The sequence below is a fragment of the Eucalyptus grandis genome, chromosome 6 (assembly GCF_016545825.1).
Source record: "Eucalyptus grandis isolate ANBG69807.140 chromosome 6, ASM1654582v1, whole genome shotgun sequence".
Lineage (NCBI taxonomy): Eukaryota > Viridiplantae > Streptophyta > Magnoliopsida > Myrtales > Myrtaceae > Eucalyptus > Eucalyptus grandis.
Window position 1 is genome coordinate 16,468,154 of NC_052617.1, and position 21,509 is coordinate 16,489,662.

The window sequence follows — 21,509 nt, forward strand, 5'->3', positions numbered from 1 at the left end:
AAGCAATCGAGATTCAAGAGTTCTTCCAACAGGGGTTTCTTTGTATGTGGTTGCTGGCAGCGATGTGCTAGCGATAGTTGACCCACTAGTTTAGGCCACACTCTGAGTTTGAGTGACCTCCAAAGATTCTCCTTGTTAGGTGACCTCTTCTTTAGAGCTTTTAGGCATTCGGCCAATGGTACGTGAGGATTTCCTTATGACCTTTTAAGTGGGGCGAGCTTTGGGTGCCATGGATTTTGAGTATAGAGATATTTGTGTGTAGAGAGAATAAGAATTTTGAGTAGAGGAGATACGAGAAAGTAGATATGAGCAGTGTGAGTAAAGAAATGAATACTGGCTCTTTATAAATAGGAGCAACGTATTTCACGAAAAGAGAGAGAGAATTAGCCATTGTTTTTCCAACGGTAATTTTCTTATTTAGAGTTATTTCATATTCAAATTTTACCGATTAGATAGGCAATAAATTTGAGTTTACAGATATTGCTACAATAGTCGTATCAACTCTAAATAGGGTATAGATGGTTAGAACAGAAACAAGTGCAGTACTTATAACAATAATTTTTTAAAATTAATATATTAGGTACATACCTTTTTTTTACTGTACCGGATATTTTTCGATATAATTGACACAATACCTGAATGTTGTCATTCCAAAGCATTGCATATTCCCATTTCACCATGTATATGTTCGAAGGCTGGCTTATCCAATGATTTGGTGAAAATATCTACTAGCTACTTTTTTTATTCTACAAACTGTATATAGATATCACCATTGTTAACATGATCTACAACAAAGTGATGTCTTATCTCGATATGTTTTGCTCTTAAATGTAGAATTGGATTCCTGGTTAGATTTAAAGTACTAGTGTTGTTGCACATGATAGGAATACATTCCTCATCTTTTCCAAAATCACTTAATTGTTGCTTCATCTAAATAAGTTGAGCAAAATAGCTTCCGAGAGCAATATATTCAGCCTTAGTGGTTGAAACAGTGGTTGAATTTTGTTTCTTCAAAAACCAAGAGATCAGCATATTTTTTAGCAGTTGGTAAGTACCCGGTATACTTACTCTATCTACTTTACAACCTACAAAGTCATCATCCGAGTATCCAAGTAGCATGAAATCTATATTTTGGGGATACCAGATCCCTAATTTCTAAGTGAATCTAATGTATCAAATAATTTGTTTGATAATTAATAAATGTGACTCCTTTGAATATGATTGAAATCAAGCACATAAATAGGTGTTAAATAAATTATCAAGTCTAGATGTTATTAGATACAAAAGTGAACCTATCATACTTCTATATAGCTTGGAGTCGACAAACTTACATTTCTCATCTTTATCCAACTTGATAGTACATGACATGGGTGTCTCAATTTTCTTGTATCATTCCATACCAAATTTCTTTACTATTTCTTTTGCATACTTCTCTTGATGTATGAAAGTGCCTTAAGGTGATTGCTTGATTTAAAGTTCGAGAAAGAAATTTAGTTCACCGATCAGGCTCATCTCAAATTCACTCTTCATCATCTTTGCAAAATCCTTACATAGCACATCGTAAGTGGCTCCAAAAATTATATTATCAATGTATATTTGAACAATAAGCAAATCTTTGACTTTCCTTTTCATAAATAGAGTAGTGTTTACCTTACATTTTTTGAAATCATGATTTGTCAAGAAGTTACTTAATCTTCCATATTAAGCTATAAGTGCTTGCTTTAGTCCATAGAGCGCCTTCTTGAGATGATAGACATCACTAGGTCTTTTTGTTTCTTCAAAACCTAGTGGTTGCTCAACATACATCATTTTTTTAATATAACGGTTTAAAAATGCACCTTTAGCATCCATTTGATATAGTGTGAAATCATAAAAGCAAGCATAAGCTAGTAATATACATATAGGTTCGAATCTAGCAACAAGGGCGTAAGTTTCATCCTTTAGTAACTAGTCTTGCCTTGTTACGTACAACGATACATGTTTCATCAAGTTTGTTTTTGAATACCCACTTCGTTCCTATTACGGTCTAATCATTGGGTTTTACAACTAGTTTCCAAACATCGTTGACTTTGAATTGATGTAATTTCTCTTGCGTGGCTTATATCCAGCTTTCATCCGTGAGAGCATCTCTTACTTCCTTGGGCTCAAATTGGAATATAAGAGCTAAGGAATTTATCATACTTTTGAGAGATGATCTTATTTTGATTTCTTCATCCACTCTTCCTATTATTTGTTCCTTAGGATGCTCAATCTTAAATCTCCAATATTTGGATGATTGACCTTGATTTGAGAGATCAACTGGTGGTTGAGATTGCTATTGTTTATGAGCAACTGCTGCAGATATATGTATGACACTTTTGCAGTCATCAATTTGTACTCCTTTTTGATCATCCATGAATCTCACATTTATGGATTCTTTCACTACCTTAGAATCTTTGTTAAAGAATTGATGGACTTTACTTATAGTTGGGTAACCAAGAAAGATACCTTCACTAGGTCGTGCATCAAACTTCCCGATGTTGTCATTTATATTCTTGAAAATGAAACATTTGCATCTGAATACATAGAAGTAGTGTAGAGTAGGTCTTCTTCCTATGGGTATCTCATGAGGAGTCTTTTCCACCATAGGTCTCAATAATACTTTGTTGAGAGTATGGCATGCGGTGATAACAGCTTTAGCCCAAAACTAAGTGGGTGCATTACTTTCAATCAACATTATCCTTGCCATTCCTTGCAACGATCAATTTCTTCTTTCTGTCACCCTGTTCTGTTGAGGAGTGTCAATAATGGAGAAGTTGTGTTCCACTCAATTTTCATTACAATGCTCAGCAAAGCTTTGGTTGTTAAATTCTCCACCATGGTCAGTTCTGATTGTGGTGATATTATATCCATTCTTATTATGAACTTGTAAAACAAATTTCTCAAATGAGTGAAATGCTTCATTCTTACGTGATAAGAACATTACCCAAGTAAATCTTGAGTAGTCATCTATTATGACCAGACAATATTTCCTTCTTCATATACTAGTTGTTCGTGTTGGTCCAAATAGGTCCATATACATTAGCTGCAAAGATCTATTAGTGGCAATAGCTTTAGTAAATTTAAAAGAGTTTCTCACCCCCAACGTGCATGCATTACATGTGTCACACTTCTTGTAATTGATTTTTGGTAAGTCATGAACTATATCTTTGGATGATATCTTCTAGATCTATTTTCAGTTAATGTTTGTGATTTGTCTTTACTAATGCCAATATACTTACCTTTCTCAAACTTTATCTTGTATCCTTTGTCATAGAGTTGACTTATACTAAACAGATTGTGCTTTAGACCTTATACAGGTAAAACATCTTCAATAACTAGATTTCCTAACCTAATGTTTCCTTTCTCAATGGTTCTTCCTTTATTTTTTTTCTCCAAATGTGACCGTGCCTCTATTTATGGTTGTAAGTGTTATAAACTTGTTGTTGTCTCCAGTCATGTGTCATGTCTAGAGCATTGCCTGTCCAAATACCACTTGTTTTTCTTCAAGATAACTTGAAATCAAAGTAGATCTCATCTTTTCTTTGCTACCCACATAAGCTTGGATCCCTTGTGGTTAAGTTTTGACTCAAGATCAAGAGACCAGTCAGTCTTTCTGAATTTCTTATGCTATTTTGGACAATCTATTTTGAAATGGCCGTATCATCCACAGTTTGAATACTGAGGGAATTTTTTGCCAATATCTTTTACTTTTGGAAAAGGATTTGTCTCATCTTCATTTCCTTCATGTCCAAGACCACTCTTATTGTAGTGAGGAATTTGGATAGAGAGAATGTGCTGTGGGGTTTTTCAACCGAGAGAAAATTTGGTGCTGATTTTTGAAATTTCATCATTGACATTCTCATTTTCAATCTTTTATGTGACATCCTCAACTTCAAGCCCTTTATAGAGAGAAGTCCGAACTCGGTTTCACCAGTTAAGCCCAATTGCATTCGGCTTTATTCGATCATGGGTTAGGCATGAACCTCAGGCCAAATAAAGTAATCAATCATGATTGGACTCGATTGACTCCCGCCCAAAGAGAAGGCCTTCTAACTTGATTTTTCCCATGGTGCATTTAATGTTCTTGGAAGGTAGCTTATTAATACAAGATGATTAAGTAGGACACTTGGCCCCATTAGCTTTACTCTTGAAATGTAATCATTAAATTTTGGATGGTTATATGTTAAAAATGGTGGGTGAGTCATAAGCTTATTAATGGTGGGCAATGATTCATAGCCTAGAAAAATAATGTCAAGGGATCTTAAAGATCAAGTAGAGTGACACCCTTTCTCCTTAGATTCTCGAAGAACATTAAGTTGGACACTTGGCCCCACTTAAGGTTCCATAGGTTTTGACTCTTCAGATTCTTGAAATCCCTAGACCTTTGTCGTTTTCCAATTTTACAAAGCTCTTTTTACTTTGAATTTGGAGAAACTTCCTTAATGAAAGTTGTTCTCAACATCTTAATCTAAAACATACTTAAGTTTATATTTTTCCAAGGTGAAATGGTAGGGACGAAGGCCTAATCATTCACTGTTTGGAACCTGTCCCGTGTAGTGGAAACGGTGACCAGGTTGCCTTCTCGAATTCTTATAAAATCTTCCCTTTTGGATTTGGACATGTTTCCTTCACAAAATTTTAAATGGCATCCATATCTACAACATGTTAAAATTTCAAAGAGTTTTGTGAAGATTTAGATTTCGAAATGAGTCTCTCTCTCCGACTATTGAATTTGCTCGACGGACGATTTGAGTTGTGTTCAATGATTTACTGCTCTTTCCACAACACGAATTTGACTTGGCTTTCTTCACGAAAAATTTCTTTTAAGGTCTTCGCTAAAACATATTAAAATTTCATAAGTTTTTTATTCCGTTTGATAAGGTAAAGACACTAATTTTGGAAATTGTTTAAAACTGTTTTTCTCACCCAAGAGGTATGAGTCACGCCCAAACTTGGACTCAAGTCCTTAAATGCCATGTTAAGGTATACCTAATGATCTCTTCCTCATCCCCGGAGTCAACTTGGATGATAGACCTTTCTAGATTGCTTTCTTGAGGAAGGAAAATTTGCCTTTTTAAAGAAGGAAATTAAAGTAGAAAGAAAACTCTAGAATTCCTTCATGAAGAATGTGAGGTGTCCCTTGACTTTTCAAAGGTCATGATTGTGATCCAAAATATCTTGGATATTTTAGAAAAGTGGCATACACATGAATCAATTGAGAGCGATATACAGGCCCTCATTAATAATCAAATATTTTAGCATTGCCTAGTTGGCAACCTAAAGTAGCTCCATCATTAGACTTCATTAAATGTTCATTAAATGTGGGGTATTGGTGGACCAATGAGAGAATGAAAAGCAAAGTAGGCTTGCCACCCAAGGAACTTTATATTCAGCCAAGCATGCATATTTAGGATTGGGTTTGACAATTCCAGACTTTAGTCTAGTTTGCATAGGATGAACAGACAATATAACTTGTGTATTGTCTGGAGAGCTGTTTTGTGCTTGATCATTATTGATCTCTAGTGGCAGAGTGGATGCTAGCATAGAACATACTGGTTCCTTAGTATGTGTCTGTGGTATTACAACAAAATCTGATGCATGAGTGTGGATATTCTGTATCAATCCAGTATCTTGCAGATGTCTCATATGCTCATTGGACTTAGGCTGAACTTGTTCTGTAGCATTGGAGCCTAGAAAAGTTACTCCATTTATCCACTATTTGTACAAGTCAGTACCTTGATGATACTCAGTTGGTAGTCGATTGGTGAAAGGAAAAAACTATTTCATCAAACACCACATGACGACTGATATAGACATGTCCATTAGTGGGCAGAAGACATCGATATCCTTTACGTCTTTCACTGTATCCCAAAAATATGCATGTAAGGATCTTGGATCAAACTTATGTTGTGCATATGGTCTGAGGCAAGGATAATAGGCAGATCCAAAGACCCTTAAATGTGTATAGCTTGGTTTCTGTTGGTACAATTTACTGTAAGGTGAATTCATACGTAGCTTTGATGTAGGAAGAAGATTAATGATGTAATTTGCTGTCATGAAGGCATCTACCCAGTACTTTAATGGTACTTTGGCATGATATAGCGTTGCTATTCCTAACTCGACGACATGTCGATGTTTTCTTTCAGAGAGTCCATTCTGCTCTGGTGTATAAGGACAAGAAATGTTCTGTTTAATTCCACATTGTTGTAGATAACTCTGAAATTTGTTTCTAGTAAATTCACCTCCTCCATCACACTAAAATATTTTGATCTTATGATCAAACTGATTCTCGACTTGCCGTTGGAACATGACAGAGATGTCATAAAATTATGACTTCTGTTTCATTGGATACAACCAGCTGTATCGAGAGAAATTATCCACAAAAATGACATAGTAACGAATGAAAAGATTGAACTGGTGAGGGTCCCCAAACATCACAGTGTATCTTCTCTAAGGGAGTATTAGATGTATAGTGTAACAGAGGAAAAGGTAAAGTTGAACTCTTAGCAATCTGGCAACTACTACATATGCTGAGTTCTTGAATTACATTGAATTAGGTGTTGGTTCTGCAAATATTTCACTGTTTTTGAATTGGTATGTGCCAGCCTCTGATGCCACAAATCTTCTCCTACTTCTTTTTGGATTTGAGTGAAGAAAACTTCTGTGACTTTAGGGTCGACTTGATACAGTCCCTTGACTTTCCTTCCTAGTTGCACTATTGTATTGTTGCAGTTGTCCTTCAGATATACCCCATATTTGTCAAAAATAAAAGAGCAGGGATAATCATCTGTTAACTTCGAAACATAAAGTAGATTTTTCTTGATTTCAAGGACTATCAATACATCATTTAGCGGTAAAGAGCTAGTTTTTGTATGCAATAAGCCATCACCAACACATGAGATTGATAGACAAGAACCATCTCCTATCATGACAGTATCAGTCCCACTATATAAAGAACAGTATTGAAGCATACTAGGATCTGTAGTGATATGAGCTGAGGCTCCGGTATCTGGATACCATTCAGTGCCATGAGAATCTTCAATGTGCATTGCTGCTAGTGAAGTTGGTATCTCATCTGCTTGATATGAATTATCAAAACAATACCAACATCGAAGTGTTGTATGTCCTGGTCTTTTACAAATTTGGCATTCTAATGGACTATTATTTGCTATTTTCGCATTCTCCATACTCTGATAAGAAGCTGCACTTTGTGGTGGATATGACTTAGTGGCTTGATGCTTTTGAGAAGAATTTGCATATGGTCTAAACCCTTGTCCATAGTTAGACCAATTGTGTGACAGCTTGTTAACCTGATCTTCTTGATTCAGATTCAGATTATTCATTCTGTAGTGTTGATTTCTTCCTGTCTCAACATAGTCATTACCACGATCTCTAGTATTCATTGCTCATCCTCTGCCATAGCTATATCCCCCTCGACTATTTCCTCTTTAATTTCTAAAGTTAGAGTTTTGCACAATTCCAACAGACTTTCTTTGTCCATAGTAGGCTATATTAGGATTATATTGGTTTACAGAATAGGTCTGTAGCCTAGTTTCAAATCTCTCAAGCTGAGAAATAACCTCATCATAATCTGGTTGAGGTTTTAAGCAATACATTGTTGTTCTGAAACTTTCATATTCTGAACCTAATCCCTCGAGAACACCAAACATCTTGGTTATCTCATCAACAGGTTTTCCAGTGGCATTAAGTTGATCACAAATGGATTTAAACTCTCGAAGATAAACATTCAATGTTCTATCTCTTTTCTGACATGCTTTCAGCTTTCCCCTTAGTTCGAATTCTTCTGCCATTGACTTTTGTGTAAAACGATTAAGGAGAGTCTACCATACCTCATATGAAGTCTCTAGCCTGATGATCAAGCTCAAAATGTTCTCAGACACTGCTCCATTTATCCAAGATGAAATTAACTGATCAGTCTTCACCCAATCTGTATGATCGGGATTCACCACTTCTGTTTCATTACCTTCAATCTCGACCTGCACCATTTGAGCTGGTGGCGGTGATTCGCCATTGATGAATCCAAAGAAATCCCGACTTCGCAGAACCTGTGAAATTGTGCTTGCCAAAGTAGGAAATTATCTTCAACTAATTTTATTGTAACAAAGTTGGCTATATTGACATGAATCGGAAAGGGATATTTCTGTATTCTTGTTGTCATTCTGTATTTCCAGAAGCTTTTTGAAGATATGCTTTCTCCAACTACTATCAAACAAGAACTAGACTCTGCTCTTGAACTTCTTGCTGTCGTCTGGATCACACAGGCTCTATAAGACTTCGAGTAGTATAGTAGAGAAAGCTAGAGCTCTCAGGATAGCTCTGATACCATGAGAAGAAATGAAGAACGAAACACAAGATGTAGAAGAAAGATTTATGTATTTCTCGAATCAAAGAACAAGGCGTACATTCAACAGAGAGCCTTTCATTTCTACTTTACAATTCTCTCTTTTCTCTGCTCTCTTTCTGTGTTCTATTTTCTCTGTATTCAATCAAATCTGGAAAAACAGAGTACCTTCCAATTAATAAGAGACTCGAGGAAGAAGACGATCAAACAACAGACTCAACAACCGACTCAACAACTTCGGTTACATATCTAACAGAATAACTGCTCTAATGTGTTAGAACACGTGCATTTACTTTTAAATCTTCAAGCTCTACTAACACGTGTGGTCTAGCTTCCCACTTCATGTCTATCTTGTATCCACTATCTTCAATACTTTTCCTTATAGCCACGAGCATAGCATCAGCAATTTTCCAAAGCTTCTTTTTCCTTATTTATTGCCACAGTCTTCTTCAACTTCTGATCTTTAACAATCACAAGCAAGGAAACAAACGAGCTTATCCAGGAGTCAAGCACTTAATGCCGATTCTCCCTAGCGAAAGTTCAAGCCAGGGAGGTTCGCCACCTATAAGCAACTCTGCACATCGGCCAGAACGAAGATGCCATGTTACTTCAGCGATTCACATTCGAACTCTTTCCATCTTATAAGCATGCTCCTTGGTGCTCAGGTCATCTTGCACAGATCAGGGCGACATGGGAAGCAGACAAAAACTTGTATCAATAGAATAAGTGCAAAATATAGAGATGAAAAACATTTTGGCCAAAAATTTCTAATCAATACCGAATCTTTTATGCATCCATTTCTGATCAAAACCGATCCAAGAAATTCAAGACATCCAATAAAAAAACCAGGACGAAGAAGTTGAAATAATCAAAAGAGGGTTCTTTTATGGTACAAACGAACAAAAACTTCATCAAATACAAATTGACAGAAAAGTGGGGCGGCAATGGAGGTGATTCCAGAGGATGAGCCTAAATCTTTAAGCGATTATGATGAACCAAAGCTGAAATTGTTGGGGGAATTTAGGGCAGTTTCCCTGAATTGAAAGATGAGCGAGGAACATGTAAAACCCTGAGGCTGCCCCCAAGGAAAATAAAACCTTGAAACCTTAATCTAGGCCGGGTGAAATAGAGCCCTCTCGCGCGATTGATTAAGAGAGAGCCCATTGGAACGGCAGAAGAAATTTTAAAAAAAGAAAACTATAAACAAGAATTGAGGGAACTGCGACATGGATAACAGAGAATGGAGATGTGAAAGGCCTTTCGAATCGATCGCGAGAGAAGGGGAAAGGATCTGCTCGCGGAATCACGAACGAAAGGATTTTGGGCTTTCAGTATATGCCGGCAACGGAACTAGAGCGCCATGTTCAAGAACCGCTCCATTCTCTCTCAGAGGCAATGAGAGAAACCCTCGTTGCAGGCTCTCTAGTTTTTGTAGGAGACGGGGGGAAGGAGAGAGCAGTTGATGTTAGTGGGCCTAGTTTGATAAGTTTGAAGTTATGGCTCACGGCCCATTATTCGGAAATCTAGCTCGGTTCTCTCATGCGTGTCTATATGTATATTACATACACACTCTCTCCAATTCAATTAATATTTCATACAAACTGATGAATTAGTAGGTTTCAGTTCCAATGCCATGATGTTTTAGGAAGATTTCATATTTGTATATTAGAAATGTTTAAATCTGAATTGATATCAATATAATAGATTTCGAACTTTTTAATTACTTTCTGCACTTATGTTCCACAAACACTAGATTACGAGTTCAATCATTATTATTATTAATTTAATTGTCATGCTTTATATGAATAGATTTGAGATCACTTGTGCCTCATTGGAATTACATTGAAAGGACTTGCTTACATTAACTCAATATGTCGCAAGTGGTGTTGAGCATCGATCTCTTTGTAATCATAAACCTGAATTTTGTAATGGTTGTTGGGATCCCATGATAATTTTTTAAGGAAGTAGCCATGTTACTTGTGCGTTTCAACTCTTTTAACAAAAAAGAAAAAGAAAAGTTCAATATTGAACGTTAAGATAGTTGTCAAGTTACCTTTAATATTATAAGATGATGAGTCGATGCGTGAAATTATTAAATTTACTCAATTTAATCAAAATATGATAATCTTTATATTTGGTCAAACAAATATTCATGTCTTCTTATGCAGAATGGGCGTATCTAATGTGCACGTTCATCTCAGGTGAATGATGTATGAGGTGACATAGAGAGCCGCTTCAATTAGCAAAGTATGAGACAATCAAGTGAATGATGCTTTGCTAGATTTATCGAGGCCTCCGCTTGCCGAAGGCGTGTCCAAGGCCACCAAGAACAAAGTCTCCTTTTTCCCCAATTTAGCAATTTGCATTCGAGCTCTCCATCTTATAAGCATGCTCCTTTCACTATCATCATCACCCTCCAGTCATGCTACGGTGTTCAGGTCATCTTGCACGAGGCAAACTGAAAGTTACAGCTCAAGGTGACGTAGTATAGACAAAAACGTGCGTTAAAATAATGAAAGGATATGTAAAATATGGGTGGGTTTTGACCAAGTCAATAGAGGAAAAGGAAAAAGAAAGAGCAAAAAAAAACTCAAATGTTGAGAAGTCAAAGAGGGGAAAAGTGAGCTCAATTTATATTAGATAGAGAGCTCGCCAGGAGAGGGAAGAGGAGGAGAGGAAAATAAGAAAAGAAAGAAAGAGAAAAAGCAGAGGGGTTTTGCTCGTTATGAATGCCTTACCAAGCCGATTCAACTTCGCTCGCGATGCTTCGTAAATGCTCATGCCCTTCATTTTTCCAAACATATTAGTTTTCAAGGTTAGGGTTTAAATTAAGAATTATGAGAGATTCCAGCCGCAAAATCTGATTTTTGAATCGTTGAATTGTAGAATATCATGAAAATAATAGTTTAGGGGCTTGTGAAGCCATAAGACTTCATGGAATTTGATTTGAGTTAACGGTTTACCTAAAACAAAATTTTGAAATCACTCACACATGATAAACAGTGGGTGCCCAAAGATTTTAGGGTCGTATTTTGTCAGTTTTCTGCTAGATTTTGAATTGGCTAAGTTTGGGGCCTTGTAGTACATCAAAAGAGCTTTATATGGATTGTAAGTTTGTTTGAAATAGGTTCGGTGGAGACAATTATGGCATAACCAAGTTTTGCGCTTGACCTCCACGTTGTGAATGATAGTGTTATGCTTGATTTTTAATGTTGTTTCTTGCTTATTTGATAAAATTGCAAGTTTAATGATTCAAATAACATTTGTTGTTTGGCCATAGGCATTTTCAGGTGAATGCTGCTATCTCTTCTATGAATTTATAAATTCATATTTACAAATAATAATTGTATGCATTGTGAGTATGAAAGGCATGGCACAACATTATATTTATAAAGTGGAAAAGGTGACCATCTTTGCTACGTAAATCTAATGGCTTACATAAAATTGTCCAAAAAATCTTAAACCTATTAATTGCACTCAATTTAGTTCGAAACTTTTCAAATGTGTCAATTTAATCTTTATTATTTTGATAATTTATCAATCCAATTTTAAACATTTCAACTGTACCAATTTGGTACTAAAATTTTTCATGAATTACAAATATAGTCCTTTCAGATAATATTGTTCGAAAATTGCCGATGTGGCAATCCAATAAAATCTAATTCTCATATGTGACATTGTTGGCATTGTCGTGAAACAACTTTTTAATTTTTTTCTAAGATTTTTAGATTCTTTTTTTTTTTTCAATGGACCAACAAAGCCGCCAGCAACCTCTATTGGCCCCTAGGAGAGGGCCGCGAACCCCACACTAACCTTATTTGTTAGGAAGGAATTGATCTAAAATGAAATTGTTATTATGGATGGGATTTCATTTCATCGCTTTGCTTTTTTCTTGCAAAAGAAGTGGAATGCTTGCCCCTCTATCATGCTAGGGGAATGGTCACTCCATGGTTCCCGTTATGGAATGGCCAATCCAATCGATACCTTGGTAAATTTTAAAAAAAAAGAAGATTACTTTACACAATTATTTCAAGGTACTTTTGTTTCTTTCCTCACTCATTACACGTTTTATAAACATTTTAAACATTTCAAAACACTTATTTTTCATTCCAATTTTCCATAGCACGAGAAATGAAATGGTCATATTCTTTCCAACTCACTTTTTCGTAAACATACAAAAATTGTAATGCAAATTCCAATTCATTATTCCTTTTCTTCCATTCTCCTCCCTTTCCACGCCATCAATTCTGGGAGACGGAGACGTTGACACGGACGTGGACGTTTTCTTGGAAGTTGAGAAAGGGATATTTGCACTTTCAAATATTGATGTTGCGTGTTTCCCCAGTGAAATTTAACTATGAAGTTACGGTCCGGTGTATGGGCAAGTCTGCATCATTCCCAAGCAAAGTAAAAAAGCGTTGGCTAACTATTTTGTTATAGAAAATAATTTTGTTATAGAAAATAATTTTTTATCAAAAATAATTTTGTTATAGAAAATAATTTTTTATCAAAAATAATTTTTATCAAAAATAATTTTTTGATTCTATAATGAATGTGTTCGTGCTAATGTCTAAAATTTCTATTCCTAAATAGAAATGCGTTTGATAAGATTCTAAATTTTTTTTGTTTCTTTTAATTTGTTAATATTTTTATTATATTTTTCACATTTTTTCTCTTTTCTTTTTCTTTTTCTTTTCTCTTCTTCCTCTTTCTTCTTTGTAGCGTGGTTGGCGATTAGTTAGGCAAGGTCCGATGAGCTCGCCGGTGGCTAGGCGACATGGCCAAGCGAATGTCGCCTAGCCACCGACAAGGCTCGACCTTGCCTAGGCAACGCGAGGTTGGCTTTCACCCTAAGCTCGGCAAGGCTCAGCCTCACCAAGTGATGTGAATCATTGCGGAAATATCATTTTACGAAGACTTGGATGATCCGAATTGCAAATCTCGATCTTCAATCAAATCTATGATTAGCAACCTTGGTATGAACGTGACATGTTGATGAACTTGTGTCAACCAACTAACATTATAGATGCCACGAGCGAAAGAATTCGTTATCTTGCTCGATAAGTCGAATCAACCTCCACAAGGAACCTTAAAAGAATGGTAGAAGAGAACCTCTCAATTTTTTTATTCCCTCCAAAATAAAATATGTCCCCCTCCAAAAAAATTCGGCTAGCCTTTAATATAGGCCTTATAGCTACCACACAAACCCTAATTTAATTTGCTTATGATTTAGGAGATCTAATACTTCATATTCTAAAATATTCCTAAACAATAAAATAATTTTATTGACTTGGTCAAATATTTGATAACCAAATAATCAAATCATGTCAAGATTTCCAAGATTCTTTAAGATTCAATCCAAGGTCATCTCCATGCCAAAGATCATGCCAAGATTTCCAAGATTCTTCAAGATTTGATCAAGGTCATCTCCACGCCAAAGATCACAAATCATGACGCCAACAGCTTTCTTGAATTATTTGGCCGACGCTCGAGTGATTGAACCAGTCGGAATCGATAATGGGTCCCTAGCACCTCCTCTCGATATGGCTTAATGTTCACATCTCCAAGCCACTTGCAAGTCAGTGTCGCTTGGCGATGGCTCGGCAAGGCCGACCCTCGTATGATCGATCGCTGACCATAGCCGAGGCCGGCAACCACCAAAGGGAAGAAGAAGAAAATGGAAGAGAATAATAGAAAAGAAAAGAAAAATTATATTCTTTTTTCGTTCCAAAGAACAAAAAAACATAATCAAATACTATTTGGAGTAAAAACAAATAGGCCGTAAGTGTCATTAACATATAATTTAATATTTTGACTTTTCAAGTAGTAGGGCCCACAAAAAAAAAAGGCTCAAAAGTCAAAGAAAAAAAGGGTTGGGCCTAAGCAAGTCATAAAGCTATTTCGTTTGAATTCGGGACGTAAAATGGAGTATTTCCCATTGGGTGGGGAAAATAAATATTCACCGGGCAACAAGGGAACCATGAGGGGGGATTGGAAGTGCCTACCGCCAAGTAGGGAGGTATAGCAACCTCTTGGGTCTAGATTGAGATGATGGAGCTCGCAAGGGCTTCTACAAGTTTGGCCTGTGGTTTATATAGTATCTCTTAACCAATTGACTTTTTAAGAAGTGGGGCCCACAAGAAAAAGATAAAAAGAGAGTTGAAAAGTCAAAGAAGAAAAGGGGAAAGAGAGGATGCTCAGTTCTTAAAGAGGCCGAGGAAGCACGCATGAGAAAGGAAAAGAAAAGAAGACAAAAGAAGAAGAAGGAGGAAGAAAGGAAGGGGGTTTGTGTGTCCATGCTATCAGAGTCTCGCCAAGTTGGAGTTACTCTAATTCGCAACACCCAATAAGTACTCGCACCCTTCGTTTTTTCAATCGGGATAGTTTTCGAAATTAGGTTGTATATTCGAAGTTTTGTGAAAATTGCGCCGTGAAATTCGATTTTTGAGTTGTCAAACCTTAGAATTTTTTGTGAATGGTGAATTATGGCGTTGTGGATTCGTGGGTTTGACAGGCATCATATTAGAGCAACGGTTTTGTCCAAGTGAGATTTTATAGTTTCACAAGTAAGTTTTGCATTGCGTTTAGGTTTGAGTAGTCACTTTGGGTGAGCAATTTGTTAATGCATATAAGTCTTTTTGTTAGTGTTTAGACATAATTTAGTCATTTCATAGTTAAGATAGAGTTTTAATTGATTTTAACGTTATTCCTCGCTTATTTGATAGGACCGTGAGTTTGACAATACAACTACTATTTATTATTAGGTTGTTGGCAACAAAGTGGGTGGTACTATATTTTCCTTGATTTTGTAAAACTCAAACTTTGAAGCATGAATATACATTGAACTAAAAAGAGCATTTTTGTTGCATAAAGCAATATTGAGAAACATATAATGAAATGTGTTATGATAATTTACGTATATGTAATTGCTTTGTGACTAGTTTATAGAAAGATTTATGAATGATTTGAGAAATAATTGAAAAATGGTGGATGGCTATGTTGCAAAACAGTATTTGCTTGGTTTAAGAAATAGATTTCTGAATTGGATTTTTGGTATTGGATGATGATTATTTACACTCAATATACCTATGAACCCGACAAGGGGTTCTTGGGAGTCTCATACTGGTTTAGGATATCCTTATAATCCAAGCCACCGGCTTTGTAGTTTGAGACCTCATCAAGGGGGAAATCTTGGTCATATTATCACAAGGCATTGTGTCATGACTGTGGTAGGATATTGAGCACTAGATTGATCAATGGATGGACTATTAACATGTGGTTTTATATAAAGATTAATAGATTTGACAATTGATCCTTGAGTTGTGATGATGGTTTAAATGGGTTTTTTGAATTGTATAAAGCTTGTTGAAAAGAACCGATTTGTACATGATTTACTATGTATGTTAAATTGTTAGATTATGAGTTCATGGTATTGCTTTATGTACGTGTGTGTATGTATAGTGGCCACTCAATCTGCTTAGAAAAGATATGTACTAATTAAGCTTGCCTTCTTTCGCTGTTGTGTCATTCATTATGATGCTGCATGATCTTTTTTCTTCTTTTAACTTTCTTGTATGGATGACACATAAACTTATGTGCTCCCGTTTTGAGGGCACATTTGTCATGGTACAGAAGCTCATCTTCTATTCTGAGTATCGTTATCTTTTTCTTCCACATTTGTAATGGTAAAGAAGCTTCTTTTAACTTTGGGTATCTTGTATTTTTCTTTTGATTCTTTACCAATCTGGGTCATGGAGAAGGAGCTTCTTGGCAAACCTCTTGTTCTTTTTTTTTCCCCATCTTGGGTCATGGTCTGTCAAGAAGCTTCTTGGCCAGCATACGCATGGCTATGCATGGAATATGGTATTTATAAAAAAAAAAAAAGGCATTCCGCTCTCATTATCAGACCATCAACGCATTGAAGTCTCCCTCTTTCTCACACGCACATACAGACGATTAGGTACACCCAGAAAGGAGAAAGGATGGAAATATCGATCCAGTCAATTGCGCTGGCGACGGTCCTGGCCGTCCTGACGACATTGGCATGGATGGTGGTGAATTGGGCGTGGCTGAGGCCGAAGAGGCTCGAGGGGCTCCTGAGACAGCAAGGCCTCTCCGGCAGACCCCACACCTTCCTGTTCGGAGACCTCAAGGAGATATCGCGGCTGATGAGAGAAGCCAAGTCCAAGCCCTTCGGCCTCTCCGACGACATCAAGCCTCGTCTCTTGCCTCTCGTGCATCAATCCTTCCAAACCTATGGTATGCACATCTTCATAATATCTCTGCATGCGGCACTTAATATTTTCTTATTCGTTAACTCTCAGCTTGTTTTCGTCCTTTGGTCGACGCCATCGTCCTTGACGAGTTTTGAAACATTTGACATAACTGTCTTTCTTATTGGAAAATTCATGCATTTTGGCAACGCAAATGATAATATATCTCCAGTCATCTAATTATTTTGACACGCACACAATAGGGATACCTCACCATCCAAAAGCGAACAATAAATAAAAGTCGTACGTGACCATGTCATTTCTCAGTTGGATTTTTGCTCAGCCATCTAACCATCTTTTCCCCTCCCGATATTAATTGAATCGGGTAATCACATGCACTCCTAAAGAATAGCTGATAATATTATTCAAGTAGTTGTTTAGGCAATGCGGATCTTATTTGGCTGAGTGCATTGTAGGCAAAAATTCGTTCATGTGGATAGGCCCAACACCAACAGTGAACATAACGAACCCCGAGCTCCTAAAGGAGATTTTCTCCAAGATGTACGACTATCGCAAGCCACCCCGCAGTCCCCTGTTGAAATTGCTCTTCGGTGGACTCGCTTTCCACGAGGGCAAGAAATGGGTTCAGCACAGGAAGATTATCAATCCAGCATTCCACGTGGAGAAGTTGAAGGTCCATGAAACTATACTCTGGTCAAATTAATCGAAACACGCATTGATGCCTCAGGATTTTTCTTTTGATTCTTTCTTTGCATTGGTCTGTTGTCCTTGCAGCTTACGTTGCCCGCTTTTTATTCAAGTTGCACTGAAATGGTTGGTAGATGGGAATATTTGGTATCAGAGGTGAGATCATGTGAGGTCGACGCCTGGGTTGACCTTCAAAATTTGTCCCGTGACTTGATCTCTCGGACAGCATTTGGTAGTAGATATGCAGAAGGCAAAAGGATCTTTGAACTTCAGGAGGAACTAGCCCTGCTCACGATGAAAGCCCTTCAATCAGTCTACATCCCTGGCTGGAGGTAAATCTCTCATCATCATTATTGAATCTAAATGAGCTTCTGGCTTACAATCATGACATTATAAAAAATAAAAAAATCCAACTATTTGATTCAATATTTCGCAGGTTTCTGCCAACTAGGATGAACAGGAGGATGAAGAACATAGATAAAGAAGTGCAGGCTCTGCTCATGGATATCATCCGCAGAAGAGAGAAAGCAATAAGGGGAGGGGAAGCAGCTGGCGATGATCTGCTGGGGCTGTTGCTGGAGTCAAACATGAAGGAGAATGCCGGGATGAGCTTCCACGATGTGACTGAGGAGTGCAAGTTTTTCTACGTCGCTGGACAAGAGACCACTTCGGTTTTGCTAGTATGGACCATGGTCTTGTTGAGCGTGCACCCAGATTGGCAAGCCCGAGCTAGGGAGGAGGTCCTCCAAACCTTTGGAAGCAGAAAACCTGACTTTGGCGAATTAAGCCACCTCAAGATTGTGAGTTTAACAAGAGACTCTGACCTTTTTTTACTGCATGTAAATTAAAATAGCATTCATTCTCTTTGTGGAAATTGATGTTAGACGCAGAGGACCTTCCCCTGATTTCATTGTAGTAATCTTTCTCGGGCATCATAATCATGTAGATGCTCCTACGTACACTTCTCTACCGTATGACAACTTTTACGGATTTGTCCTGGTCAGGTCACGATGATCTTGAATGAGGTGCTGAGGCTATACCCTCCTGTAATCACATTGGCACGAGAGGTTCACAAGGAAACAAAACTGGGGAAGCTGACATTACCCACGGGAGTCCAGGTCTCGATGCCGACTCTCCTCATCCACCGTGATAAAGAACTGTGGGGCGAGGATGCTGAGGAGTTCAAGCCTGAGAGGTTTGCAGAGGGAGTGTCCGAGGCTACCAAGAACCAAGTCTCCTTTTTCCCATTTGGATGGGGCCCTCGTACATGTGTTGGCCAGAACTTTGCAATGTTAGAGGCAAAGATCGTGCTCGCCATGATACTTCAGCAATTCTCATTCGAGCTCTCTCCATTTTATGTGCATGCCCCTTGCAATGTCCTCACCCTCCAGCCACAGCATGGTGTTCAAGTGATCTTGCACAAGGTAAACTAGAAAAGTTACAGATTAGGATAACATGCAGCGTCCACAAAAACGTGCATTGAAATAAGTGAAGAATTGGATTCTTGGTGAGATTGATTGCACCGGTGTTGTCACAGTTAATCTCCGTGCATGAATCTTCAATTCCAAAGTCTCTTAGCTGTTGTTTTATCCACAAAATTTGTGAACAACAACTTCCAAGAGCTACATACTCTGCTTCTGCTGTAGAAAGAGCTACTGTACTTTGCTTCTTTGAAAACCAAGATACTGTCCTACTTCCAAGTAGTTGACAGGTACCCAAGGTGCTCTTTCTATCAACTTTGCATCCGGCTAGGTCTGCGTCTGAATATCCAAGAAGGGTAAAGTCTCCATTTTTAAGATACCAAAGACCAATGCTCGAAGTTGATGCAATGTATTTGATAATACGCTTTGCAATACTTAGATGAGATTCTTTTGGATCTGCTTGAAATCTCCTTCATCTTTGTCTATCTTCAAAGAGCTTGACATTGATATCTCAGTCTTTTTGCAATTTTCCAGTCCAAACTTTTTGACAAGATCATTAGCATATTTTTCTTGATGAATAAAAGTCCATTCCTTCAATTGTTTCACTTGAAGTCCAAGAAAAAAGGTTAGTTCACCCATCATGCTCATTTCAAATTCATCCTGCATAGACTTAGAGAATTTCTTGCATAAGCTTTCATTAGAGGATCCAAAAATAATGTCATCAACATATATATGAACAGGCAGAAAACTTTTGTCTTCTCTTTTGATAAACAGAGTAGTGTCTACTTTACCTTTTACAAAGCCGTTTTGAATTAAAAACTTACTTAGCCTATCATACCAAGCTTGAGGTGCTTGGTTTAAACCATATAAGACCTTTTTCAGTCTGAATACTGAGTTTGGTTTCCTTGGGTCTTTAAACCCAAGTGGTTGTTCCACATAGACTTCCTCATGGATAAATCCATTCAGGAAAGCACTTTTGACGTCCATTTGGAATAACCTAAAATTCTTATAACAAGCAAAAGCAAGTAATAATCGAATTGCTTTTAACCTTGCCATTGGTGCGTAAGTCTCGTCATAGTCTATCCCTTCTTCTTGCGTATATCCCTTGGCCACGAGTCTTGCTTTGTTTCTTATGACCTTTCCTTTCTCGTCCATCTTGTTCCTGAAAACCCATTTAGTTCCAATAATAGATTTACCTTTCGGTTTAGGAGTCAACTCCCAGACATCATTAATGCTGAATTGCCTGAGTTCTTTTTGCATAGCTTCAATCCAGCTTTCATCAGATAAAGCTTCTTCTATGCTTTTGGGTTCTATTTCAGAAATAAAAACCATGACACTAAACTCTTCGCGCCTTTTGGATCTTGTGCGAATTCCTTCATTAATGTCGCCAATAATGAGATCTTTGGGATGATTTGGACTTATGCTTCCGATTCTTGGTTGATTTGTCGGGTTGATGATCACTTTCTTCATTTGAATCTTCAACAATCATTTGATCTTTGGTCTTTCGAAGTCCGAGCCGCTTCTTGAGATTTTGACTTTGTAGAGTCTGGAGTAGGTTCAGATTCTTCAAGATGAGTCTGAATAGATTCATTTTGTATGGAATCTTGGAATTTGACATTCATTGATTCCTCCACAGATTGAGATTTCTTGTTGTAGACTCGTAGGCTTTGCTTGAGGTAGAATATCCAAGGAAGATGCCTTCGTCTGATTTTTCTTCAAACTTGCAAACTCGATCATTTGCATTTTTCAATATAAAGCACTTACATCCAAACACATGAAAATGTGAAACAATAGGCTTCTTTTCTTTGAATAACTCATATGGGGTTTTTTTTTTCCAGAATTGGTCTTAGAAAAGCTCTATTAATAATATAACATGCTGTAGAAACTGCTTCAGCCCATAAACGTGAAGAGATGTTACTTTCAATTAAAAGAGTTCTAGCCATTTCTTGAAGCGACTTATTCTTTCTTTCCACAACTCTGTTTTGTTCTGGAGTGTATGGAGAGGAGAACAAATGCTGAAAACCAGATTCATCACAAAATTTTGTAAAATCTTGATTTTCAAATTCACCTCCATGATCTGTTCTTATGCTTGAAATAACATACCATTTTTCATTTTGAACCTTTTTAGCAAACTTTTCAAAGTAAGAGAATGTTTCAGACTTACTTGTCAGGAAATATACCCAAGTAAATCGTGAGTAGTCATCCATAATTACTAGGCAATATTTCTTACCTTCAATGCTTTGAGTTCTGGTTGGTCCAAAGAGATCCATATGCAGAAGCTACATACACGATTAGTGGAAACTTGATTTATTGGTTTAAAGGAATTTCTTACCTGCTTTCCCAATATGCATGGTGTACATTGATCAGACTTTTGGTATGATAGATTGGGTAAACCACGAACAAGCTTCTTTGCTGAAATTTTGGCTATCTGCTTCATATTGATGTGCCCAAGCTTTCTGTGCAATAAGTTCGCTTCGTCTTGTATTGAGATTAGACATTGTGATTCATCTGGTTTCACATACAAGAGGTAGATATTTCCATGTCTTCGACTCATGAATGACTGAGTAGAATCTTTATTGGTTCCTAAACATATTCCCTCTTGAAAGTTGATTTTGAAACCGGTATCACACAGCTGACTAATACTGAACATATTGTAGTTGAGTCCTTCCACTAAGGAAACATTGCTTATTGTGAGGTTTCCAATCTTTACAGTTCCAAATCCCACAATTCTTCATTTGCTGTTTCCTCCAAATGAGACTTTTCCACCATTTACTTGCACGAGCT

The 21,509-nt window shown here is 37.2% G+C and overlaps 1 protein-coding gene across 1 annotated transcript; it reads left to right on the forward strand.

Moving 5' to 3' along the window:
• Positions 1-16,341: 16,341 nt before the first annotated feature.
• On the forward strand, positions 16,342-18,754 carry LOC104451598 (cytochrome P450 72A15). The gene is made up of 5 exons (XM_010066220.2): positions 16,342-16,642; positions 17,073-17,290; positions 17,392-17,636; positions 17,741-18,104; positions 18,309-18,754. The coding sequence occupies exons 1-5, from the start codon at positions 16,366-16,368 to the stop codon at positions 18,735-18,737; spliced, it is 1,533 nt and encodes a 510-aa protein (XP_010064522.2). The 5' UTR covers positions 16,342-16,365; the 3' UTR covers positions 18,738-18,754.
• Positions 18,755-21,509: the final 2,755 nt, after the last annotated feature.